This window comes from Triticum aestivum, chromosome 6D (genome assembly GCF_018294505.1).
Source record: "Triticum aestivum cultivar Chinese Spring chromosome 6D, IWGSC CS RefSeq v2.1, whole genome shotgun sequence".
NCBI lineage: Eukaryota > Viridiplantae > Streptophyta > Magnoliopsida > Poales > Poaceae > Triticum > Triticum aestivum.
This window is the reverse complement of record NC_057811.1, coordinates 108,928,165-108,955,575: the sequence shown is the minus strand read 5'-3', so window position 1 is coordinate 108,955,575 and position 27,411 is coordinate 108,928,165. Positions and strand designations below refer to the sequence as shown.

Sequence of the window (27,411 nt, the reverse complement as noted above, 5' to 3'; positions counted from 1 at the left end):
AAGCCCAAACGAACGAGAGGCGCAGCACAGGTTCCCTGCTATTTCGTTTAGTACCACCTGGCTTGCGGAGGGTGGAGAGGCGGTCGAGGGAGCTATAAAAGGAGGGGTAGGGCAGCAGGAGAACTCATACCTTTCTCGGCCTTTTGGCTAAGATCAAGTGTAGTATCTGTTCTTATCAGTTTAATATCTGATATGTGGGTCATGTGCTCACAACGATATTAAATTTATTTTTTATGGGAGAGGGTCCACCACAGTGGCTTGCCATTGGGGCTCTCAGGTGTTGCCTGGGCGTTGCACTACAGCCCAGGCAGGCGCACCCCAACCAAAACTAATTTTAAATTCCTTCAAAATCAAAGTTTAAATGTTATTATGTTTCTGAAAATCTGTCTGATCTTTGCTTACTGCACGGTTTAGAGATTTCTTCTTCTCTTTGCAGATGCAACAAGGCAATGCTGATTTGCTGTGTGGAACTGGCATGTTGGATGGACCCAAATTAGTTGGTAGTACTTGCCGCCGTTCTGAACTTGTTTCAGCTATGAAGGAGAACAAAGTTATATGTTCTGAACAAACAAGTCAACTGGAGCTTGTTCACATAAACCCGTTTACCATTTTGTAAGTCCACGAGTATAGCACTTATGTATCAGTAATGTTGAGGAACAGAGATTTGTATTGTATTATGTGTTTAACTACTTTTTTTATTAGTCTGATTGCTTACTACTCTTGCTTTCTGGAACATGGTTACATTTTACATGTGCATGCTTAGGAATAAATAGGGGGGTTAAACAATATATACTACGGTGTATCATGAAAGTGTGATCCGCATAAAAGGATGCCACCATCCCCTTGTTTTCCTGTTTATGTCTGTTATGAATTTCTCATGTATCCTTTTACCTGACCAGTCTTTCCTAGAGTTGGAGAATAGAGTAAGTGCTCTGAAGCAGGAACAATCAGCACCCACTTCAGCCATTGGTGAGCCATTCAAGCTTCTGAGCCATAACTGAAACTCACGACCGAAAAGGATTTGATATCTTGGTAAAACGGACTCTACTATACAACCACTGAAAAGCTTCTTCCTGGAAAACAACGAAGCCGTAATACTAGCGAGTATCTGCATAACCCTACTTACTGCAACTACAAAATAAAGGAAGGAAAAGACTGCTGCAATCAGTCAGAGAAATGACAATAGATTTAAAGCACTCCCAGTGTTGCTACTGTAAGGCACTTTAATCAACTAGAGTAGTTTTTTTATCTCTGATCTACTAGCGAGGGTAGTTAATCATCAAGATGTTACTCTGACGACAAGTACTGTTGATTGCCTCGGAATTGATCCCCCAATTAATGTGCTCACTTTCACTTTTTTTTTTGAAAGAACCGGTGTACCACCGGCATTCATATATTAAGCAGGTAGAAGGCGGGAAATATGTTCATGATCAAGTGATCATGGTGGTTTACAAGATGTGGGTGTGAGAACCCCGAATGACAACAATAATACCCTGGAGCCTTTCGACATATCTGAAACAATAACTGAATCGTGAAAGGCCAGGAACAAACTGAACGAATAAGATTTCTGTTCACTGTAATACGTCAGGAGCCTACCGCCATCTCTGATAACATCACATCCTTTTCTGTTTGCATGCATGATCCAACAGATATTTGCTCAGTTATTTGTGACAAAAACACATGACTTGTCCAGAACTCCAGATGATCTTCAGAAGATGGGAAACTCATCACCGAAGAGGAATTCTTGGGGAAATGGACTCTGCTATATTTTAGATTCACATTGCCCTGACATTTGTCCCAAACTCCAGATGATCTTCAGAAGATGGCTGCGGCAACCGATAAAACCAACAAGTCAAGTTGATTTCGATGCTTTCATATGTATGCAATCACCTTTTATACTTCATTCTTGTCATATACTACCAACTTAAGTATTTAGAACTGTGAGATACTACCAAGAATAAAATGTACATTGAAGATTTTTTTTCTTTATTGAACTGAACCGAGTGAAGTTTCCACTTTCTACTGAAAGTCGCTTTTAGTTGAACAACCCACATGCTCTCCTAGAGATTGTAATCTACTTTGAACATAATTTACTATTCCCAGCTTCCTGTATTTTTGTGCTGGTGCTGTGTGTTGCTTTCAGAGAAAAATAAGCTAAACATGGTAATTGTACCAGTAGCCATCACAGTTCATCGGAGATAATGTCGAGCAACTTCGTGGCTATGTAATGGTATGTTCTTCATGCACTTTACATGGCTTGATGATCTCTACAGCTCATTCTGACATTCATACGGTTTCCCATCCTTAAAGTTTCTTGTATCTCGTCCTAGACTCACGCAGTGCTCTAGTCGCCAACGTCGTCCTTCAAGCTCGGCTCGTCCCCACATGTCAGAGACAGCGGGCGGAACGAACAGGGATAAAATGGAAGCCGTAATACTGGGCCGTGGTGTTCTTGTCGGGCCTGTTGGAGCCCAAACGAACGAGAGGCGCACGCATAGGCTGCTTGGCTGGTCGCCCGAGCGCACCAGGTCTCCCTGCTCTTTTGTTTCATTTAGTACCACCTCGCTTGCGGAGGGAGGAGAGGCGGTCGAGGCAGCTATAAAAGGAGGGGCAGGGCAGCAGGAGAACTCATACCTTTCTCGGCCTTTTGGCTAAGATCAAGTGTAGTATCTTCTTATCAGTTTAATATTTGATATGTGGGCCATGTGTCCACAACGATATTAAATTTATTTTTTGTGAGGGAGGGTCCATCACAGCGGCTTGCCATTGGGGTCCTCAGGCGTTGCACTGCAGTCCAGGCAGGCGCACCCCAACCAAAACTAAGTTAAATTTTTTAAATTCCTTCAAAATCAAAGTTATAACTATTCCCTTAAAACCTCCTTTGCAGGGAGGGGTTCTTAACGCGCAGGTGAGCTCTGAACTTACTAGATTTAGCAGCGGTTTGGACTGTCGCTCTGGAGATTACTATGCTAAAGTCTACTGACAAGTTGTGGTCTGTAGGACTGCCGCAATCCTACTAACAAGTGACAAGTCTACTGACAAATTATTTGGAATGCATTGCAGCAGGAAAACGGAAACACCACCATCCTGAACTTGTTGCAGCTATGATGGAGCAAACCGAAGATTCAGAACATTGATGTATCGTAGCAGCTAAACAAACAACTCGAGGAGTCCCAGCAGCATCTGTTTTTTCAATCGCTTCCATCATCCATGTGATGTGTTGAGCCACGACTGAGTAGTGTCTGTGCCTGCCCAACTTCAGGAACTTGTTCACATAAACTTGTTTACCCGTTTGTAAGTGCACAAGAACAAGACTAATGTGTCAGTAATGTAGAAGAATAAATCTCTGCTTACTGTAACTACAAACTAAAGTACAGTAAGAATGAATATTTCTTTTAACAGAAGAAAGACTGCCGCAATCACTCAGAGAAATGATAATACATTAAAGCACTTCGGTGTAAGGCACTGTAATCATTTAAGTTTTTCATTCTGATCCTATCAGTGAGAAGAATAAAATGCTACCGGATAGGGTAGTTAATCATCAAGGTGTTACTCTGACAACAAGAATTGTTGATTGCCTCGGAATAATTAGTGCGCTCACTTTCACTTGGAAATTCAGGAAAGCAGTACAACCCTCTGTAGCCTTTTGAAACATCTGAAACGTAACTGAATGGTGAAAGGCCAGGTACAGATTGAACAAATACTACAGATTTCTGTTCATTGTAGTAATACTCCAGGAACCTACCACCATCTCTGATAACATCACATCCTTTTCTGTTTATACTCACGATCCAACAAATATTTGCTCAGTAATCCGTGACAAAAATACATCACCTGTGCTAGCTATTTACAGCAGTGTCTCATGGAACAGGCGAAATGACTACTTTGCCGGTGGCTCGCCCGGTCTCAAGGTAAGAAAACGCCTCCACGACCTGGGAGAAGGGGAAGGGCCCCTTGGGGTCGACCACCGGCTTCACCTTCCCGGACTCGAGGTAAGGGTTGAGCTTCGCCAGGACGGACCCGTCGGAGGTGACCACGAACCGGAACCCCGGAGGCGCGACCGCGCCTGTGAGGACCACCACGCTGCCGCCTTCCTTCACCACCTTGACCGCCTTCTCGCCCTGGCCTGAAAACCGAGCATGTGTCAGCTGCGGTGTACGTTTTGTCAGTCTTCTCTTGATCTCTCCTGTTGACAAACAAACTTACCGACTGCGTCGAACACGACGTCGTACTTCTCCGGCATGTCCTCGAAGTTCTCCTTGGTGTAATCAATGGCGACGTCGGCTCCCAGGCTTTTCAGGAGCTCCAGCTTTGGGGTGCTGGCTGTGGCCGCCACTTTCGATGCGCCGTAAACTTGCTTTGCCAGCTTCATTAGGCGTCAAGAGCAACATTACACACCAGTGTAAAATGATGTTCAGTAGGTCAGTGCTTTGACTGGACAGAAACATTCAGTTTTGAGATTGGACTGAAGCCACGCAGGAGCAATGTCAGACCTGGATGACAAGGGTCCCGACTCCGCCGGCGCCGCCGAGGACAAGGATGGACTTGCCGGCGGAGAAGCCTGCTCTCTCGAGGCCCTCATGGGCGGTCTCGATGGCGAGCGGCAGACCGGCGGCCTGCGCGAAGTCGATGCTCTTGGGCTTGAGCGCCACCAGCTTCTCCTCCACGGCGGTGTACTCTGCCAGCGAGCCGAACTGCTTGGGTCCCTCGAGGACCTTCTCGCTGATGTGGCCGTACACCTCGTCGCCTTCCTTGAGGTTCTTCACCTGGCTGCCGACCTTGACGACCACTCCGGCCATGTCGTACCCTGGCACAGTCTGCAGACCAACCACGACACAACACACAAGTGATCAAATCAAGAGCTCGAGCTCGGAAGGAAGTGAAACTGAAGGGGTGCCCGGGCTCACCGGGAGTGGGGAGTCGGTGGCCTTGAACTTGCCCATACGCCGCTTGGAATCGACGGGGTTGAGCGCCGCGGCAGCCACCCGGACCAGCACCTGGTCCTCGCCCACCGCCGGCACCGACACGGCCTCGTCGAGCTTGAGCACGCTGGCGTCCCCGTACTCTTCGTACGCCCAAGCCTTCATCGTCCCCGGAACGTCCGTCGCCGCGGTGACCACTGCCGGGGACGATGACGCCGCGGTCACCACGCTCCGGCCCGGCCCACCGCATCTTCTTGCGGTGGCAGCAGCACTAGTCCTCGCTGCCGGAACCGAGGACAGGAGGAACTGCGGTCGCGTTGCTGGACGCGGGAAGAAGGATCTCGAGCATGGATTCGTAAGGATCGAATAGGCGAGGAATGCTTGCATCTTCGAAATCTTGTTTATGCTCCTCTGGTTTCTGTGTTCTTCGTGTGCGTGCGTGAGTTCTGGTGATTGCTTAGCTTCAGTTATCCGCTGTGGCAGCTGGGAGTGGCGGGGAATGGCTGGGGATAAAAGGCCGGGACCGGCTACGGGAGGATCTGGTTGAGATTTGCGTTTGTGATCGAAGGAAGGAGAAAGTTCAGCTGGTTGTGACACCTGGCTACTAGGCTTCAACTTCAGCAGGTCACTTTCCTTGCACACAACTTTTGGCGCCAGCAGCAGCTAGCAGGTCACTCGGATCCAGGAATTGAAGTTCGCCCGGCCGAACATCGAAGGACTAATTTTCTAAAATAAATAAATAAGTACTCCCTTGGTTTTTATTTAGTCCACGTATTAGCTTTAGTCAAACTCAAACTTTATAAACTTTGACAAAATTTATAAACAAAAGTATTAATATATACAATATCAAATCAATACCATTAGATTTATTATTGAATGTACTTTCATATCATATAGATTTGTTATAATAAATGTTCGTATTTTTTCTATTAACTTGATCAAACTTTACGAAGTTTGCTCTAATATGCTAGAGTAAATAAAAACGAAGGAAGTACAAATCTACACAACTAAACTTTATGAAATCTAACTTTCTTTCTTTGATAAAGGATAATTTAATTAGGCGACTAATACGCGTTGGCGCATCGGCCCAACGATTTCGGCCGGTCGAGCGTGATCCGTCGGATGCGATCCAGGTGGGCCATTGGATCGGGCAGAAAAACGGTTTGCCCCTGCGCTTCTCCTTCCTCTCGTTGGTCCTGCATCTCACGCAGCTCCTCGAATGCACGACGCCGTGCTTTGTCGCCTCCGGTCGCAGCACTGTGCCGCCCGCCCTCACCGGCGTCCTGCTCGGCACCGCCGGCAGTCGTCCTCACCTGCGTCGATTACCTCATGCGTTTTCTCGCCTCCGTGCATGCAGCACCGTGTGCCCGTGGTTGCGGGCTTGCAGCTTCGGTGGCGACGCTCGCAACTCCAGTGCACAACGGCCGCACTCCGGTGGCGACGGCTCGTCGGACACAACGTCTCGACGACGAGCTCACAAAAAAGATGCATCCCTCCTCGGGTTGCCAGTAGCAGCAAAATTAACCACCTGTCGTAGCAAAAACAAGTGCCAGTTCCAGCAAAAAAACCCAATGTAGTATCTTCGTCTCGCCCACCCCAGGTCACCGGTCGTAGCTTTCCCCCTCGCAAGTCGCCGGTTGAAGCTTTTCGCACATACGGTTGAAGCTTTCTCTGTCAATCGTTGCAACTTTTCTGATTGCGTAGTGTCTGGTTGTAGCTTTCTCTTTCAATGGTTGGAGCTTTTTTCATCTACGGTCGAAGCTTTCCTATTAAGGTTGCAGCTATTTTCTTTTTGAGCGGCTCTTGGTGAAAGGTTTCTCTATCTTTTCAGTTGAAGCTTTTTTCATCGAAGGTTGTAGCATTTTATGCGAACGGTTGTAGCTTCCCACGATGGCATTGACAGCTTGCAGATTTCCCTCTATCCGGTTGAAGCTTTCCATGAAGGGTTTGAAGCCTTTTCTGTCAGCGGTTGCAACACGAGGGTGTTCGGCGGTTCTGCAATGCCTCCGGCAACATCCATCGCCGTTGCAGCATGCCCCCTTGCCCCCCACCCCATTACTGCCAGTCCGGGCAAGCGTCACACATGGCTGAGTGGCAGCACCTCACTGGCCATCATCAAACGCATGTAGCACGGTGTGGCTAGTTCCAACAGCCATGGTGTCGATTGCAGCAAAAATTGTGGCCGTTCCGTCTGGTTTGAAGGTGATGGAGAGCGGCCATTGGCACGGCGATCGGCTGCGAAGCAGCTAGAGGGACCAAGCTTGCGCGGTTAGTGATGGAAAAGAATGTGTCGCTTGCTCAGGGAAGAAGACAATGGGGGGAGGGGGGAGGGACGAACGAAGAAGACGATGGGTGGGAAGGAAAAAAAGAGTGGCAGCTGTCATGCCTGAAACGATAAGGTTTGACTCTTTCACGATAGATGCACAGTCACGATCTACCGTGATCCAACGAGCCGCGTGCGTCCGACGGAACCGTTCCTCCGGCGCACGGGTGGGAAACATTTCCCATTTAATTAACTTAAAATGTAGCATCGAGTGGATATAAATCATAATGAACGAACAAAGATGCACACAACCATAAAAGATTGTCTAACAAAATTTAAAAAAGACATATCAACAATAGTAAAGTAATATGGTGCCGACATTATCTCTATGTCGAAGGAGGTGGGGTACCAAACCGCAGATTATGTTGCCACGTTGGGTAAAAAAAATTATGACCACCCTCTCCAAGCTCATACACAATTCCGCAAACAACGGTTAGTACTTGTAGTGTAGAGCTCATATAACGATATATAACCTGCATAGAAGATATTGTGCCATTAAAAATCATGTTCACATAGCCAAAGTGATCATAATAAGGCACACTCCTATCTTTATTATCGTATTAAACCTATTTGGTATTTTGTCAACCCAGTGACCATAAATATTGATAACACTAGTACGCGGATACAAATTGAACGTTATTTTTATACCACATAGAATGCGCAAACTTGTAATGAGAGAAGAGGTGTTTTTACAGTAGGGTTTTCGCTACATTTTTAGTCAGGAAAAAGAGAAGAGGTGTTTGATTATCTCGTCGTGAGTATAAAAATTACCTTTCTTATTTCCTTGCGACGAACGAGGTTTTCTTTAGTTACAATAAATCCCCTCTGAAAATACTCATGAAAAATCTTAACTCTTAGTGGTATCTTTGATTTCCAAATTTGTTTATTATTGTCCCTGAAATATCTAAGTGCGTGAGTGCTGGAAATAGAAAGAAAGGAAGCAGCAAAAACTTTTCCGTGGCCAGCGCCTACAGCGAATCGTGTTGCTCTGTCTATGGACGGATCTTTCGTAGGAGTGGACGGCATGACGGCGGCCGGCATGATCTTGAGACGACATGACGGTGGGGTTATTTTGCCGCATATCGATATATTTTTAATTGCAACGACGCTCTTGAGGCGGAGTTACATGCTATCATGCAAGGTATGACATTGGCATTGCAACATACTGAAGATCCTGTTATTGTCCAATCAGACTCCTTGGAAGCATTGTTAGCTTTGTCCAGCGAAGGCCTCTCGAGATTGGCATATGGTCATTTGGTGGTAGAGATAAAGTTCCTTATGCAAGCGAGAGAGTTTATTCCCATGAAAACCAAGCCTGAGCAAAATAGGGTGGCAGATCGGTTGGCGTCGTATAGTCAAGTAGAAAGTAGTACTGCTGTATGGCTACGTAGCACACCACCATGTATAGAGGATCTTTTGCCTCTCGATTGTAACCCTATTATGATGGAATAAAACTCTTTTCAGATCGCAAAAAAAAAATCAACTATGAAGGACCCATATACAGTTAGATTCCAACGAAATACATGATAAAAGATGTTGTCATAATATAAGACGGGGGCCAATCAAAGGATGTGAGCGCATGTGTAAGCATACCATTCTTATCGCGTACAATGCGGTACAAGACTAGATACAATTCCCAAAGAGTACTATTTTCTAGCCACTTATCCTCTCGGAAATGTATCTCTGAGTCGTCCTCCTTATGATGAAAGATCCAAGACGAAAAAGATGTTTTTTGTCGCCACCAGACCGACCCAAAAATGTGAATTCTCAGGCTTTCAATAAGCTTGAGACACAATCTTTTGGCCAAGATACTTCATGCACATTAGGGTTTTATCAAATCCTTCCTCGGTACGTAGCTTTAACAACCATTTACAGTGTAGTGCATCATTATTAACCTAGAGGTACTTGTTAGAATAATTCAAGGCACACATAGTTAATCTACCGACAACCAAGCAACCACATGAGGCACGTCACCGAGAACTGTTAACGAGGTTCATCAATATGGCTACATCCTAGGGCCTGATTATCGGCGCTCCTCCCCATGACACCGCTATACTACCGCTCCTGGCCGTCTGGGTGCTGGCACACGTGTCGGTTCCCCTTGGTTGCCTTGCTATTATGTTGGCATAAGCTACATCATGTGTCTATCCTCTTATTTTATAAGAGGCCTAGGATACAAGTGTCCTATTAGGACATAACTCCTACCTTATCTAGACACAATACAGCTACAAGTCCAACTGTAACCTACCTTGTACAAATATTCAACATAATTCTAACAAACTCCACTTTGGCGAATATTGTCCACCACCTTGGATTCATTCGTGCATCAAACCTCCATGTACATTGGACTAGATATGCCATGAGTATCGCTGCTACTACCAGACTCCATGTGACTCCACATGTGACTGTAGTCCCTTCTTTTCTTGATCACAGTCAACGCTCCAGCGAAATAAACTTCTTCCTTACTCTAATTTGTGCTCCCAACTTTCGGAGTATCCGTTCAAACCCATCATACACCGATCACTAATCTGCGTGATGGTGAACATCTCACATATTGGATTCTTCCATGGCATCATCGAACCTTGCTCATTATACCACTTGCTAGAACAATTCGAGGTACTCATAGTCGATCTATCGAGGACAAAGCAATCACACAAGGCATGACACCAATATTTATTAATGAGGTTCACCAATATGGCTATAGCCCCAGGGCCTGATGATACGTCCATTTTGCATCATGTTTTCCTACTGTTATTTATGATGTTCTTATGCATAACAATGCTTTATGGAGTAATTCTAATGCCTTTTCTATCATAATATGCAAGGTTCACACAAAGAGGGAGAATACCGGCAGCCGGAATTCTGGACCAGAAAAAGCTATGCCAGGCCACCTATTCTGCACAACTCCAAATGAGCTGAAACTTCACGGAGAATTTTTATGGAATATTTAAAAATTATTGGAGCAAATAACTACTAGTGGGGGCCCACCAGGTGGGCACAACCCACCCGGGCGCGCCAGGGCCCCCAGGCGCGCCCTGGTGGGTTGTGCCCTCCTCGGCCCACCTCCAGTGCCCCTCTTCTGGTATATAAGTCCTTTTGACCTAGAAAAATAAATAAGAAGAGGACTTTCGGGACGAAGCGCCGTCGTCTCGAGGCGGAACTTGGGCAGGAGCACTTTTGCCCTCCAGCGGAGCGATTCCGCCGGGGAACTTCCCTCCCGCGGGGGAGGGGGGAGGGGGGGTCATCGTCATCATCATCACCAACAACTCTCCCATCTTGGGGAGGGCAATCTCCATCAACATCTTCAACAACACCATCTCCTCTCAAACCCTAGTTCATCTCCTGTGTTCAATCTTTGTATCGGAACCTTAGAGTGGTGCTTGTGGGTGACTAGTAGTGTTGATTACATCTTGTAATTGATTACTATATGGTTTATTTGGTGGAAGATTATATGTTCAGATCCATTATGCTATTTAATACCCCTCTGATCTTGAGCATGGTTATCATTTGTGAGTAGTTACTTTTGTTCTTGAGGTCACGGGAGAAATCTTGTTGCAACTAATGATGTGAATTTGATATGTGTTCGATATTTTGATGGTATGTATGTTGTGATTCCCTTAGTGGTGTCATGTGAACATCGACTACATGGCACTTCACCTTATTAGGGCCTAAGGGAATGCATTGTGGAGTAGTTATTAGATGATGGGTTGCAAGAGTGACAGAAGCTTAAACCCTAGTTTATGCGCTACTTCGTAAGGGGCCAATTTGGATCCAAAAGTTTAATGCTATGGTTAGATTTTATATTAATACTTTTCTCGAGTTGCGGATGCTTGCGAGGGGGTTAATCATAAGCAGGAGGTTTGTTCAAGTAAGAACAACACCTAAGCACCGGTCCACCCACATATCAAATTATCAAAGTAGCGAACACGAATCAAACCAATATGATGAAAGTGACTAGATGAAATTTCCGTGTACCCTCAAGAACGCTTTGCTTATCATAAGAGACCATTTGGCCTGTCCTTTGCCACAAAAGGATAGGGCTACCTTGCTGCATATTATTTGTCATTACCGTTACTTGCTCGATACAAATTATCTTGCTATCAAACTACCCGTTACTTATAATTTCAGTGCTTGCAGAGAATACCTTGCTGAAAACCACTTGCCATTTCCTTCTGCTCCTCGTTGGGTTCGACACTCTTACTTATCAAAACTCGAAAGAACTACGATTGATCCCCTATACTTGTGGGTCATCAAGGCTCTTTTCTGGCGCTGTTGCCGGGGAGTGAAGCGCTCTTGGTAAGTGGAAATCGGTAAGGAAAAATTATTACTACGTGCTGAAATTTATTGTCACTTGTTACTATGGAGAACAATCCTTTGAGGGGTTTGCTCGGGGTATCTTCACCTCGACCGAAACCACAATTAGTTGCCCCTCAACCTACTGCACCTACTGAAAATATTGGTTCTGAAATTCCTTCGGGTATGATAGAACAACTGCTAGCTAATCCTTATGCAGGAGATGGAACCGAACATCCTGATATACACTTGATATATGTGGATGAAATATGTGGATTATTTAATCTTGCAGGTTTACCCGGAGATGAAGCTAAGAAGAAGGTTTTCCCTTTATCTTTGAAGGTAAAAGAATTGGCATGGTATAGGCTATGCGATGATATTGGATCTTGGAGTTGGAATCGATTGAAATTGGAATTTCACCAAAAAATTTATCCTATGCATCTAGTTCATCATGATCGGAATTATATATATAATTTTTGGCCTCGTGAAGGAGAAAGTATCACTCTAGCTTGGGGGAGGCTTAAGTCAATGTTATATTCATTCCCTAATCATGAGCTCTCAAGAGAAATTATCATTCAGAATTTTTATGCTCGGCTTTCTCGTGATGATCAATCCATGCTCGATACTTCTTGTACTGGTTCCTTTATGAAGAAGACTATTAAATTCAGGTGGGATCTTTTAGATAGAATTAAACACAACTCTGAAGAATGGGAACTCGACAAAGGTAAAGAGTCAGGTATTAAGCTTAAGTATGACTGTGTTAAATCTTTTATGAATACCAATGCTTTTCAAAAGTTTAGCACTAAATATGGACTTGACTTTGAGATAGTAGCCTATTTTTGTGAATCATTTGCTACTCATGTTGATCTCCCTAAGGAGAAGTGGTTTAAATATCACCCACCTATTAACTAAGTAATTAAAGAACCGGTAATAGCTAAAGATGAAACTATCATTTATAATGTTGATCCAGTTGTCCCTACTACTTATATTGAAAAACATCCTTTCCTTGTTAGGATAAAGGAACATGCTAAGGTTTCAACCGTGTTCAATAAAAGTAATATTAGAGCACCTAAACCTGCTCAACAAATCAAAGTAGAACCTAGCGTTGCTATGGTTAAAGATCTCTTGGTAGAAAATATAGATGGGCATGTTATTTACTTCTGTAATGAAGCTGCTAGAATTGCCAAACCCGGTGAGAAAGATAAACATAGACCTGTTGTTGGCATGCCTGTTGTCTCAGTCAAAATAGGAGATCACTCTTATCATGGTTTATGTGACTTAGGTGCTAGAGTGAGTGCTACTCCTTTTACCTTATATCAAGAAATTATGAATGATATGGCACCTGCTGAAATAGAAGACATAGATGTTACTATTAAACTTGCTAATAGAGATACCATCACACCACTTGGGATTGTTAGAGATGTTGAAGTCTTGTGTGGGAAAATAAATTATCCTACTGATTTTCTAGTTCTTGGTTCCCCACAAGATGACTTTTGTCCCATTATCTTTGGTAGACCTTTCTTGAACACTGTTAGTGCTAAAATAGATTGTGAGAAACAAACCGTCGGTGTTAGTTTTGGTGTTGAGTCTCATGAGTTTAATTTTTCTAAGTTCAATAGAAAACATCATAAGAAAGAATTGCCTAGTAAGGATGAAATAATTGGCTTGCTTCTATTGCCGTGCCTCCTACTGATCCACTAGAACAATATTTGCTAGACCATGAAAATGATATGCATATGCATGAAAGAAATGAGATTGATAAAATTTTCTTTGAACAACGACCTCTGCTTAAACACAATTTGTCTATTGAAACTCTAGGAGGTACTCCTCCACCTAAATGTGATCCTGTGTTTGAATTAAAACAATTTCCAGACACTTTGAAATATGCTTATCTTGATGAGAAAAAGATATATACTATTATTATTAGTGCTAACCTTTCAGAACATGAAGAAGAAAGATTATTGAAAATTCTGAAGAAGCACCAAGCTGCTATTGGATATACTCTTGATGATCTTAAGGGCATTAGTCCCACTCTTTGTGTAACGCTCTGAGTCCGATGCACCAGGTGTCTTCCAGTTATTTGTCATCGTTGCCATGTCATTCGCTTCCGTGTTGCACTTTGCCATGTCATCATGTGCATCTCATTTGCATTCATGTTCGTCTCTTGCATCCGGTCACTTTCTCTGTTGTCCGTTTCGGCATCCGACACTCTCACATGCACCCGTTGCACCTCTCAGATCTTGTTTCGTGAGCGGGAGAAAAACGTTCAGTTGCTAGTTGCTAGTTGCAGGTGCAGTTGTAGGTTGTTCCATGTTGGGACATGGATATCATGGGATATCACAATACCTCTTATTTAATTAATGCATCTATATACTTGGTAAAGGGTGGAAGGCTCGGCCTTATGCCTGGTGTTTTGTTCCACTCTTGCCGCCCTAGTTTCCGTCATACCGGTGTTATGTTCCTTGATTTTGCGTCCCTAACACGGTGAGGGTTTATGGGCCGCTCTTGACAGTTCGCTTTGAATAAAACTCTTCAGCAAGGCCCAACATTGGTTTTAACATTTTCCATAATAATATTGAACTAAATAATTAATTGGCATAGGGCGTCATGAACCCGAGGATTCTTTTCTACATACAGGGGGGCCAGTGCCGATGGTGTTGGTCCCAAACTAGAGCACCGTGCGGGACCACCTTTTGGCAACTTGGGGTATCTGGATCCTATACGCTTCGCTCATCCGTCGTGGCCTGAGACTAGATATGCGTGGCTACTATCAGGGTGTCGACACGTCGGGAGGTCTTGCTGGACTTGTTTTACCATTGTCGAAATGTCTTGTGCACCGGGATTCCGAGTCTGATCGGAGGGTCCCGCGATGGAGGATTGTCTCCGCGGATCGTGAGCTTGTCATGGGCTAAGTTGGGACACCCCTGCAGGGTTTAAACTTTCGAGAGCTGTGCCCGCGGTTATGTGGCAGATGGGAATTTGTTAATATCCGGTTGTAGAGGACTTGAAGTGAACTCAATTAAAATACACCAACCGCGTTGCGTAACCGTGACTGTCTCTTTTCGGGGAAGTTCGAGAATAGAACACGGTTGGGTTATGTTTGAACGTAAGTAGTTCATGATCACTTCTTGATCATTACTAGTTTGCGACCGTTTGCATAGTTTCTCATCTTACTCTTGTATTCGTAAGCTAGCCACCATACATGCTTAGTCGCTGCTGCCACCTCACCACTTACCCCTTTCATACCCATTAAGCTTTGCTAGTCTTGATACACATGATAATGGGATTGCTGAGTCCTTGTGGCTCACAGATTACTACAACAACAGTTGCAGGTAAAGGTAATGTGTTGATCATGACGTGAGAGCGCTGTTTGCTTGCCCTGGAGTTCTTCTTCTTCGTCCATCTTGGGTTTGGTTCCTGGTCGGCAGCCTGGGCTAACAGGGTGGATGTCGTTTGAGTTTCTGTTTGTGTTTCATCCGTAGTCGGATGTTGTTCTCTTGTATGATGTATTGTTGTATTCTTGCGGTAATTGTATGCCTTGTATGTATCCCCATCCATTATGTAATGGTTTGATGTAATGATATCCACCTTGCAAAAGCGTGTCAATATGCGATTCTATCCTTGGTGGGACCTTCGAGTTCCTTTAGGATAGAGTCGCATATTGGGCGTGACACTTTGTCAGCACAAGATTAATATGGAACCTGACGCTAAACCCGTTGTTGATCACCAACGACGTTTAAATCCTAAAATGAAAGAAGTGGTAAGAACTGAAATACTGAAGCTTCTAGAAGCAGGTATAATCTATCCCAGAGCTGATAGTAGATGGGTAAGTCCCGTTCATTGTGTCCCTAATAAGGGAGGTATTACTGTTGTTCCTAATGATAAAAATGACTTATTCCACAAAGAATTGTCACTGGCTATAGAATGGTAATTGATTTTAGAAAATTAAATAAAGCAACTAGAAAAGATCATTACCCTTTGCCTTTTATTAATCAAATCCTAGAAAGATTATCTAAGCATACACACTTTTGTTTTCTTGATTGATATTCTGGTTTTTCTCAAATACCTGTTTCACAACCTGATCAAGAGAAAACCACCTTTACTTGTCCTTTTGAAACTTATGCTTATAGACATATGCCTTTTGGTTTATGCAATGCACCTGCTACCCTTCAAAGATGTATAACTGCTATATTCTCTGATTTTTGTGAAAAGATTGTTGAGGTTTTTATGGATGATTTTTCCATTTACGAAACTTCTTTTGATGATTGCTTAAGCAATCTGATGTCTACTACGCAACCTTCTTCTTGTAGACGTTGTTGGGCCTCCAAGTGCAGAGGTTTGTAGGACAGTAGCAAATTTCCCTCAAGTCGATGACCTAAGGTTTATCAATCCGTGGGAGGCATAGGTTGAAGATGGTCTCTCTCAAACAACCCTGCAACCAAATAACAAAGAGTTTCTTGTGTCCCCAACACACCCAATACAATGGTAAATTGTATAGGTGCACTAGTTCGGTGAAGAGATGGTGATACAAGTGCAATATGGATGGTAGATAAAGGTTTTTGTAATCTTAAAATATAAAAACAACAAGGTAACTAATGATAAAAGTGAGCACAAATGGTATTGCAATGCTAGGAAACAAGGCCTAAGGTTCATACTTTCACTAGTGCAAGTTCTCTCAACAATAATAACATAATTGGATCATATAACTATCCCTCAACATGCAACAAAGAGTCACTCCAAAGTCACTAATAGTGGAGAGCAAACGAAGAGATTATTGTAGGGTACGAAACCACCTCAAAGTTATTCTTTCGGATCGATCTATTCAAGAGTCTGTAGTAAAATAACACGAAGCTATTCTTTCCGTTCGATCTATCATAGAGTTCGTACTAGAATAACACCTTAACACGAAAATCAACCAAAACCCTAATGTCACCTAGATACTCCAATGTCACCTCAAGTATCCGTGGGTATGATTATACGATATGCATCACACAACCTCAGATTCATCTATTCAAACCAACACAAAGTACTTCAAAGAGTGCCCCAAAGTTTCTACCAGAGAGTTAAGACGAAAACGTGTGCCAACCCCTATGCATAAGTTCACGAGGTCACGGAACCCGCAAGTTGATCACCAAAACATACATCAAGTGAATCACGTGATATCCCATTGTCACCACAGATAAGAACATGCAAGACATACATCAAGTGTTCTCAAATCCTTAAAGACTCAATCCGATAAGATAACTTCAAAGGGAAAACTCAATCCATCACAAGAGAGTAGAGGGGGAGAAACATCATAAGATCCAACTATAATAGCAAAGCAATCGTGCCAAATCAAGAACACGAGAGAGAGAGAGATCAAACACATAGCTACTGGTACATACCCTCAACCCCGAGGTTGAACTACTCCCTCCTCATCATGGAGAGCGCCGGGATGATGAAGATGGCCACCGGTGAGGGATCCCCCCTCCGGCAGGGTGCCGGAACAGGGCCCCGATTGGTTTTTGGTGGCTACAGAGGCTTGCGGGGCGGAACTCCCGATCTATTGTGCTCTCCGATGTTTTTAGGGTATATGGACATATATAGGCGAAAGAAGTCGGTCAGGGGAGCCACGAGGGGCCCACGAGGGTGGGGGGCGCGCCTAGGGGGGTAGGGCGCGCCTCCCTGCCTCGTGGCTTCCTCGAAGCTTCCCTGACGTCTACTCCAAGTCTCCTGGATTGCTTCCGTTCCAAAAATAACTCTCCCGAAGGTTTCATTCCGTTTGGACTCCGTTCGATATTCATTTTCTTCGAAACACTGAAATAGGCAAGAAAACAGCAATTTGGGCTGGGCCTCCGGTTAATAGGTTAGTCCCAAAAATAATATAAAAGTGTTTAGTAAAGACCATAAACATCCAAAACAGATAATATAATAGCATGAATACTTTGTAAATTATAGATACGTTGGAGACGTATCACAATCTTGACCGAGTTTTGCAGAGATGCGAGCAAACTAATCTTGTCTTAAATTGGGAGAAGTGCCACTTTATGGTCTATGAAGGTATTGTCTTGGGACATAAAATTTCCGAACGAGGTATTGAGGTGGATAAAGCCAAAGTTGATGCAATTGAGAAAATGCCATGTCCCAGAGATATTAAAGGTGTTCGTAGTTTTCTCGGTCATGCTGGTTTCTATAGGATATTATTTAAGAGTTTTCTAAGATTTCTAGGCCTCTTTCAAATCTTTTACAAAAGGATGTTTCATTTGTTTTTGATGATGATTGTGTAGAAGCCTTTGGAACACTTAAGAAAGCCTTAATTTATGCACATATTGTTCAACCACCTGATTGGAACTTGCCTTTTGAAATTATGTGTGATGCTAGTGATTATGCTGTTGGTGCTGTTTTAAGACAAAGAGTTGATAAGAAAATAAATGTTATTCATTATGCTAGTAAAACTCTAGACAGTGCCCAAAGAAATTATGCTACTACTGAAAAAGAATTTTTAGCACTGGTGTTTGCTTGTGATAAATCCAGATCTTACATTGTTGATTCTAAAGTGATTGTTCACACTAATCATGCCGCTATTAAATATCTTATGGAAAAGAAAGATTCTAAACCTAGACTCATTAGGTGGGTTCTCTTGCTACAAGAATTTGACTTACATATCACTGATAGAAAATGAGCTGAGGACCCCGCAGCTGATAACTTGTCTAGGTTAGAAAATATTCTTGATGATCCACAACCTATTAATGATAGTTTTCCTGATGAGCAATTAGCTGCAATAAATATTTCTCATAACACTCCTTGGTATGTTGACTATGCTAATTATATTGTTGCTAATATACCACCTACCTTCAGTTACCAACAAAAGAAAAAAAATTCTTCTATGATTTAAGACATTACTTTTGGGATGACCCACATCTTTATAAAGAAGGGGTAGATGGTATTATTAGACGTTGTGTACCCGAGCATGAATAGGGACAAATCCTACGAAAATGTCACTCCGAAGTTTACGGAGGGCATCATGCGGGAGACAGAACTGCTCACAAGATATTGTAATCTGGTTCTTATTGGCCTACTCTCTTCAAGGATGCCCGTAAGTTTGTTTTATCTTGTGATGAATGTCAAAGAATTGGTAATATTGGTAAGCAAGAGGAATATGAATTATTCTCTTGCTGTTGAACCATTTGATGTTTGGGGTTTCGATTACATGGGACCTTTTCCTTCCTCTAATGAGTATACACATATTTTGGTTGTTGTTGATTATGTTACTAAGTGGGTAGAAGCTATTCCAACTAGTAGTGCTGATCACAATACCTCTATTAAAATGCTTAAGGAAGTTATTTACCCAAGGTTTGGAGTCCCTAGATATTTAATGACTGATGGTGGTTCATACTTTATTCATGGTGCTTTCCGTAAAATGCTTGCCAAGTATGATGTTAACCATAGAATTGCATCCCCCTATCATCCTCAGTCTAGTGGTCAAGTTGAACTTAGCAACAGAGAAATAAATTGTTTTTACAAAAATTTGTCAATAGGCCCCGAAAGAATTGTTCTAAGAAATTAGACGATGCACTTTGGGCTTACCGAACATCATATAAAAATCCCATGGGTATGTCTCCTTATAAAATGGTTTATGGAAAAGCTTGTCATTTGCCTCTTGAGTTAGAACATAAAGCATATTGGGCAATTAAAGAACTCAATTATGGTTTCAAACTTGCCGGTGAAAAGAGGCTATTTGATATTAGCTCACTAGATGAATGGAGAACCCAAGCCTATGAAAATGCCAAGTTATTTAAAGAAAAAGTTAAAAAATGGCATGACAAAAGAATCCAAAAGCGGGAATTCAAAGTTGGAGAATATGTTCTTTTGTACAACTCTCGTTTCAGATTCTTTGCAGGAAAACTTCTCTCCAAATTGGGAGGACCTTATGTCATCGAGGAAGTTTATCGATCTGGAGCTATCAAAATAAATAATGCCGAAGGTACTAACCTGAAGGTTGTTAATGGACAAAGAATAAAACATTATATCTCAGGTACTCCCATTAATGTTGAAAGCAATATTATCCAAACTATGACACCGGAAGAACACATAAAAGAAACCTTCCGTAACACTCCAGAATCGTGAAAAAAGAGGAGGTACGTGACACGGTAAGTAAACGGACTCCGAAAAATCCGCAAAAATATATTTTGTCACTTTTGGAATATAACAAAAATTAGGAAAATAAGAAACAACCAGGAAGGCAACCCTGGTGGGCACAAGACACCAGGGCACGCCTGGCTTGCCAGGCACGCCCAGGTGGGTTGTGCCCACCTCGGGTACCTTCCGGACTCCGTTTTTCTCCCGTTTGCTTATTTCCCAAGATAAAAAATCTTTATATACCGCCCAAACCTATTGACCACCGTATCGCGGAGAAATCTTCTGATTTCTTTTCTTGCTGTTTTCTGACAAATCTAGATTACCATGTGAAAGCACAAGTGCTCCTTGGGTGATTTTGGTAATTAATGTCAACATATCTCTTGTTGGACTAATACTTTTATCTAGTATATTTCAGATGAGTTCAACAGTGGAGTGGCATGGACTAGAGGACGTGGAACCCCTTCAAGATGCTAAGGACAGAAGATTGGAAAAAGCTCAAAGCTCAATACTCTTCATTTTCATTTTAGTGATCCAAGATCACATTGAGTCCATAGGAAAGCCAATACTATTAAAAGGGGATGAGGTGTTGCTTAATGGCTTGCTTGCTCAAAGTGCTTAGTGATATGCTCCAAAGCCCGCAACCACTTTCTCATTCCACATATGTTCCAAACCTAAAGTCAATCTCGGCCCAACCGATTTGATCTATCCGGTGCCACCGAGTTCACTTGACATAGCCACTGCCAGAAACCCTAATCAGTTCGGTCTCACTGATGGGATCTCGGTCTCACCAAGATGGGCTTGCAAACTCTCTGTTGCCTGTTCCAATTATTTAGGTCCCACCGAGATGTGCAATCGGTCCCACCGAGTTTGCCTGACCAACTCTCTGTTTTGCTTATTACCAAAATCGGTCCCACTGAGTTTGTGTAATCAGTCAAACCGAGTTCAGGTTTTACCCTAACCCTAGCACATCGGTCCCACCGAGTTGATCATGTCGGTCCCACCGAAAATCCTAACGTTCACATTTTGAACTAAATTGGTCCGACCGAGTTTCATGATTCGGTCCCATCGAGTTTGGTAAATTGTGTGTAACGGTTAGATTTTGTGTGGAGGCTATATATACCCCTCCACCCACTCTTCATTCATAGAGAAAGCCATCAGAACATGCCTACACTTCCAGCATTCATTTTCTGAGAGAGAACCACCTACTCATGTGTTGAGACCAAGATATTCCAATCCAACCACAAGAATCTTGATCTCTAGCCTTCCCCAAGTTGCTTTCCACTCAAATCATCTGTCCACCAAATCCAAATCCGTGAGAGAGAGTTGAGTGTTGGGGAGACTATCATTTGAAGCACAAGAGCAAGGAGTTCATCATCAACACACCATCTATTACCTTTTGGAGAGTGGTGTCTCCTAGATTGGTTAGGTGTCACTTGGGAGCCTCCGTCAAGATTGTGGAGTTGAACAAAGGAGTTTGTACGGGCAAGGAGATCGCCTACTTCGTGAAGATCTACCCTAGTGAGGCAAGTCCTTCGTGGGTGATGGCCATGGTGGGATAGACAAGGTTGCTTCTTCGTGGGTGGAGCCCTCCGTGGACTCGCGCAGCCGTTACCCTTCGTGGGTTGAAGTCTCCACCAACGTGGATGTACGATAGCACCACCTATCGGAACCACGCCAAAAATCTCCGTGTCTCCAATTGCGTTTGCACACTCCAATCCCATCCCCTTACTTTCTTGCAAATTGCATGCTTTACTTTCCGCTGCTCATATACTCTTGTCATGCTTGCTTGAAATGTATTGTGAATGTTTAAACTTGTGCTAAAACTCCACCTTAACTTGAAGAACTTAAAAACTGCCACTTTTCTTTATTGAGGGTCTAATCACCCCCCTCTAGACACGTCTTCTCGATCCTTTCACCATGGCCACTTCAAGCTCCTCCAAGGACAAGTTCTTCGAGAATTTCATCAATCCATATTTGCGGGAGGTGATGAAGCACCCTCAAGCCATCGAGATGTGTGAGGGGGTGCTCCACATCCGCGATGTCCAGGGTCCCAAATGGACGAGAACCATGGATGCCAGGCTCGAAGCTATCGAGCAGGAAGTCTTCAAGTGCAAGGGGATGGTGGAGCATGGACTCAATGCTAATCACCTCATGATCGCGGACTACATCCGTGATCTCAAGGTGGATGGCCAATCCATGAAGGACATCGTATTCACCTTCAACGAGCGAATCAATTTTCTTCAAGGCTAAATCTATGATCTCCAAAACCAAGTCTTTGAATATGAGGCAAGGTTTAAAGGTATGAATTTGGGTACCAGCTGCAAGACCCGCGAGACTCACTCCTCCTCTTTTGATGGTGAGCCTTTGCCATGGAAACCTGAAGATAAGAGCGTTACTACCTCATCACCACCACCTCCTTCATCACCAAAGGAGACTTGAGTATCGGGTATGGGCACTCCCCTTGGCTTGTGCCAAGCTTGGGGGAGGTGCCCCGGTATCGTATCACCATCACTATCTGTTGGCTTTATTTATCTTAGTTCAATCCTTAGTTATCTTTCGATTTAGTTGAATAAAATTTTAGTTCGATCCTTTCTTTTCAAGTGCTTGCTTAGTGATCTATCCTTGTAATCATGTGCGAGATATATAATAAAGTTTAGTTTGAGTTTTGCTTTCTTTACTTCCATGTTCAATAAAAAGAAAGGAAATAAATGAAAAAGATCATATGATAATCTTATGGTAAGTAATGACATCACATAAGGAACAGTATAAGTAGAAATATTTATTGGAGATTTACAAACATAGCGTTGGTCAATGATGCAATTCATGAAAGAATTAATAAGGGAAGAGAAGATTCACATGCAAATACACTATCTTGGACATCTTTTATGATTGTGAGCCCCCATCAAAATATTATATGCCAAAAATGTTGACGTTAGACAAGGAAGACAACATAATGATTTATGTTTGTTCATATTCACCTAGAAGTTATATTGTCATAGATCCTTTAACATGTGGTGCTTGCTCCTGATACATCTCCAACATATCTATAATTTTTGATTGTTCCATGCTGTTATATTATAATTCTTGGATGTTTTATAATCATTTTATATCATTTTTGGTACTAACCTATTGACATAGTGCCAAGTGCCAGTTGCTGTTTTTGCATGTTTTTTACATCGCAGGAAATCAATATCAAACGGAGTCCAAACACCGCAAAACTTTTTGTGGATTTTTTATGGACCAGAAGACCACCAGTGGGCCAAAGAAGCACCTGGGGGTGCCTCGAGGGGGGCACAACCCACCAGGGTGCGCCTGGGGGCCCAGGCACGCGCAAGTGGGTTATGCCCACCTCAGTGGCCTCCTGCACCCCCTCTTTACCCTATAAAGTCCCAAATATTCCAAAAACCCTTGGGGTTAACCTAGATCAGAAGTTCTGCCACCGCAAGGCTCTGTAGCCACCGAAAACCAATCTAGACCCCGTTCCGGCACCTACCGGAGGGTGTATCATCTTCGGTGGCCATCTTCATCATCCCGGCGGCTCCCACGATGAGGAGGGAGTAGTCCACCCTCGGGGCTGAGGGTTTGTACCAGTAGCTATGTGTTTAATCTCTCTCTCTCGTGTTCTTGAGATGTCACGATCTTGACGTATCGTGGGCTTTGTTAATATAGTCAGATCATATGGTGTTTTCCCCTCTCTATCTTGTGATGAATTGAGTTTTCCCTTTGAGATTTCATTTTATCGGATTGAATATCTTTTTGGATTTTAGAACACTTTATGTATGTCTTGCATATAAATACTCGTGGTGACAATGGGGTATTGATGTCGCTTGAAGCTACGTCGGTATTTCCCCAAAGAGGAAGGGATGATGCAGCACAGCGGCGGTAGGTATTTCCCTCAGATATGAAACCAAGGTTATCGAACCAGTAGGAGAACCAAGCAACACAACGTAAACATCACCTGCACACAAATAACAAATACTCGCAACCCGACGTGTAAAAGGGGTTGTCAATCCCTTTCGGGTAACGGTGCCAGAAATTGGCAAATGGACGTGAGAGAGTTGTAAATATTGATAGATCAAACACCAAATAAAATAAAGTGCAACAAAGTATTTTTATATTTTTGGTTTAATAGATCTGAAAATAAAAGGCAAATAAAATATATCATAAAGGCAAATAATATGAGAAAGAGACCCGGGGGCCGTAGGTTTCACTAGTGGCTTCTCTCGAGAAAAATAGCAAACGGTGGGTAAACAAATTACTGCTGGGCAATTGATAGAACTTCAAATAATCATGACGATATCCAGACAATGATCATTATATAGGCATCACGTCCAAGATTAGTAGACCGACTCCTGCCTGCATCTACTACTATTACTCCACACATCGACCTCTATCCAGCATGCATCTAGTGTATTAAGCTCATGGAGAAACAAAGTAGTGCAATAAGAACGATGACATGATGTAGACAAGATCTATCTATGTAGAGATAGACCCCATCATTTTATCCTTAGTAGCAACGATACATACGTGTCGGTTCCCTTTCTGTCACTGGGATCAAGCACCGTAAGATCGAACCCACTACAAAGCACCTCTTCCCATTGCGAGATAAATAGATCAAGTTGGCCAAACAAAACCCAAATATCGGAGAAGAAATATGAGGCTATAAGCAATCATGCATATAAGAGATCAAAGAAACTCAAATAAATTTCATGGATATAAAAAGATAGATCTGATCATAAACTCAAAGTTCATCCAATCCCAACAAACACACCGCAAAAAGAGTTACATCATATGGATCTCCAAGAGACCATTGTATTGAGAATCAAACGAGAGAGAGAGAGAGGAAGCCATCTAGCTACTAACTACGGACCCGAAGGTCTACAAAGAACTACTCACGCATCATCGGAGAGGCACCAATGGAAGTGGTGAACCCCTCCGTGATGGTGTCTAGATTCGATCTGGTGGTTCTGGACTCTGCGGCGGCTGGAATTGATTTTCGTCGACTCCCTTAGGGTTTCTGGAATATTGGGGTATTTATAGAGAAAAGAGGTGGTCCGGGGGGCACCCGAGGTGGGCACAACCCGCCAGGGCACGCCTGGGCCTCCAGGCGCGCCCTGATGGGTTGTGCTCTCCTCGGAGCACCGCCCAGGCGCTGCCTTGGCCCATTAGGTGTCTTCTGGTCCATAAAAAATCTTCGTAAAGTTTTGCTGCATTTGGACTCCATTTGGTATTGATTTTCTGCAATGTAAAAACATGCAAAAAACAGCAACTGGCACTTGGCACTATGTCAATAGGTTAGTACCAAAAAATGATATAAAATGACTATAAAATGATTATAAAACATCCAAGATTGATAATATAATAGCATGGAACAATCAAAAAATTATAGATACGTTGTATCATATTTATTCACTTGATATATGTTTTGGCACTCAACTCGCGGATTCCCGAGGTGACATTGGGGTAATCTATGCATAGGGGTTGATGCATGTTCTTGTCTTTGTTTCTCCGGTAGAAATCTTGGGTCACTCTTTGAGGTTCTTTGTGTTGGATTGAGCATTATAAATCTGAATTTGCTTTGGTGTTATTTTAGTGCGAACTCTTGATAGATTGATCGGAAAGAATAACTTAGTGTTATTTTAGTACGAACTCTTAATAGATCGATCGGAAAGAATAACTTAGTGTTATTTTAGTACGAACTCTTGGATAGATCGATCGGAAAGAATAGCTACAAACAATTTCTTCTTATGTTCTCCGCTAGATAGGAACTTCAGAGTGATTCTTCATCGCAGTTTGAGGGATGGTTATATGATCCAATTATATTAGCATTGTTGAGAGATTGCACTAGCAAAAGTACGGACCCTAGGCCTCATTTGCAAGCATTGGAATACCGTTTGTGCTCCATTTTATCAATTGCTACCTTGCTATTTTTTATTGTTCCTATTACAAAAATCAATATATACTATCATTACTACACTTGTATCATCATCTCTTCGCCGAACTAGTGCACCTATACAATTTACCATTGTATTTAGTGTGTTGGGGACACAAGAGACTTTTTATTATTTGGTTGCAGGGTTGTTTGAGAGAGACCATCTTCATCCTACGCCTCCCACGGATTGATAAACCTTAGGTCATCCACTTGAGGGAAATTTGCTACTGTCCTACAAAACTCTGCGCTTGGAGGCCCAACACGAGTCTACAAGAACAAGTTCTGTAGTAGACATCAAGCTCTTTTCTGGCGCCGTTGCCGGGGAGGTGAGTGCTTGAAGATATATCTTTAGATCTTGCAATTGAATCTTTAGTTTCTTGTTTTATCACTAGTTTGGTTTATAAAAAGAAAACTAAAAAATGGAATTGAGGTTGTATCATATTATTGATCATCTTTATAATATCTTTCATGAAAATGATGGTTCAGAAAATTGTGCTCAATTGTTAGAAGAAGTCAATAACATTTTTGGCACAAAATATTTGAATGATGAGCATTATTGCAATGTTCTCAGTATGAATTCTTTGAATATCCATGATGCTAATGATATGCAAAGCCATAAGCTTGGGGATGCTATATTTGATGAATATGATATTTTTAGTCCCCCAAGTTTTGATGAGAAAATTTATTATGATGACTGCATGCCTCCTATTTATGATGATTATATTGATGAAAGTGGATTTGGAGAGGTCGTGACTTTATTTAATGATGAATCCACTATTTTGGAGGAGGTTGCAATTGATTATGACAACAAAGTTCCTATATATGATGATTATAGTGATGACATGTATGCTATAAAGAATAATGATAACCATGAAACTTGTCATCATGCTTTTAATCTTCAATCACATGATAGTTATTTTCTTGAGTGTGCTCCCACTACTATTGATGAGAATAAATTTGCTTATGTGGAGAGTAAGAAAATTTCTATGATTATGCATCATGAAAAGATGCCTTATGTGATGGCTATATTGTTGAATTCATTCATGATGCTACTGAAAATTATTACGAGGGAGGAACATATGCTTGTAGGAATTGCAATAATATCAAGTTTCCTCTCTATGTGTTGAAAGTTTTGAAGTTATGCTTGTTTTGCCTTCCTATGCTAGTTGATTCTTGTTCCCATAAGTTGTTTGCTCACAAAATCCCTATGCATAGGAAGTGGGTTAGACTTAAATGTGCTAGTCATATGCTCCATGACGCTCTCTTTATGTTTCAATTCTTATCTCTTATGCGAGCATCATTGAAATCATCATGCCTAGCTAAAAGGCATTAAAGAAAAGCGCTTGTTGGGAGACAAACCAACACTTTTACCTACTTTTTTTGTGTGTTCACATGATTAGGCTACTTTAATAATCATGTTTTATTGATTTTGTTTCAATAAAGTGCCAAGTAAGACCTTTGGGATGGCTTACAGTGATAGTTGATTTAATCTTGCTGAAAAACAGAAACTTTTGTGCTCAGGAAAACAATTCTGATTTTTTACAGAAGCGCAATAAAATGCTGATTCTTTTTGTAGAATATTAATAGACAAATTTCCCAGGATTTCCTATTTTTTCAAGGATTTTGGAGTAGCAGAAATATGGTTGGAATACAGATTACTACAGACTGTTCTGTTTTTGACAGATTCTGTTTTCAATGCATAGTTTGCTTGTTTTCTAGTTTCTATGGCTTATATTGCTCAATATAAATTGTGTAAATGATATTATACAGTAGCCATTGTGTGGAAACAATTATGATTCTTGTCTTTGACAGTACCAAAAGTG

The 27,411-nt window shown here is 42.4% G+C and overlaps 1 protein-coding gene, 1 non-coding gene and 1 pseudogene across 2 annotated transcripts; 2 read left to right on the top strand and 1 right to left on the bottom strand.

Moving 5' to 3' along the window:
* The first annotated feature begins 126 nt into the window (after positions 1 to 126).
* On the top strand, positions 127 to 322 carry LOC123146453 (U2 spliceosomal RNA). Its single transcript, XR_006472725.1, has one exon. It is a non-coding gene; the product is annotated as a U2 spliceosomal RNA (small nuclear RNA).
* A 2,308-nt stretch (positions 323 to 2,630) lies between these two features.
* Positions 2,631 to 2,813, top strand: LOC123146464 (uncharacterized; annotated as a pseudogene).
* Positions 2,814 to 3,736: 923 nt separating this feature from the next.
* On the bottom strand, positions 3,737 to 5,451 carry LOC123143922 (2-methylene-furan-3-one reductase). The gene is made up of 4 exons (XM_044562909.1): positions 4,908 to 5,451; positions 4,494 to 4,817; positions 4,207 to 4,366; positions 3,737 to 4,126 (listed from the first exon to the last, which is right to left on the bottom strand). The coding sequence occupies exons 1-4, from the start codon at positions 5,307 to 5,309 to the stop codon at positions 3,861 to 3,863; spliced, it is 1,152 nt and encodes a 383-aa protein (XP_044418844.1). The 5' UTR covers positions 5,310 to 5,451; the 3' UTR covers positions 3,737 to 3,860.
* Positions 5,452 to 27,411: the final 21,960 nt, after the last annotated feature.

Coding starts and splice junctions, on each gene's coding strand:
- LOC123143922 (XM_044562909.1), bottom strand. CDS start 5,309: ATGCAAGCATTCCTCGCCTATTCGATCCTTACGAATCCATGCTCGAGA. Junction 4,818..4,907: donor CCACCGACTCCCCACTCCCG/GTGAGCCCGGGC, acceptor GTTGGTCTGCAG/ACTGTGCCAGGGTACGACAT. Junction 4,367..4,493: donor TCGGGACCCTTGTCATCCAG/GTCTGACATTGC, acceptor CGCCTAATGAAG/CTGGCAAAGCAAGTTTACGG.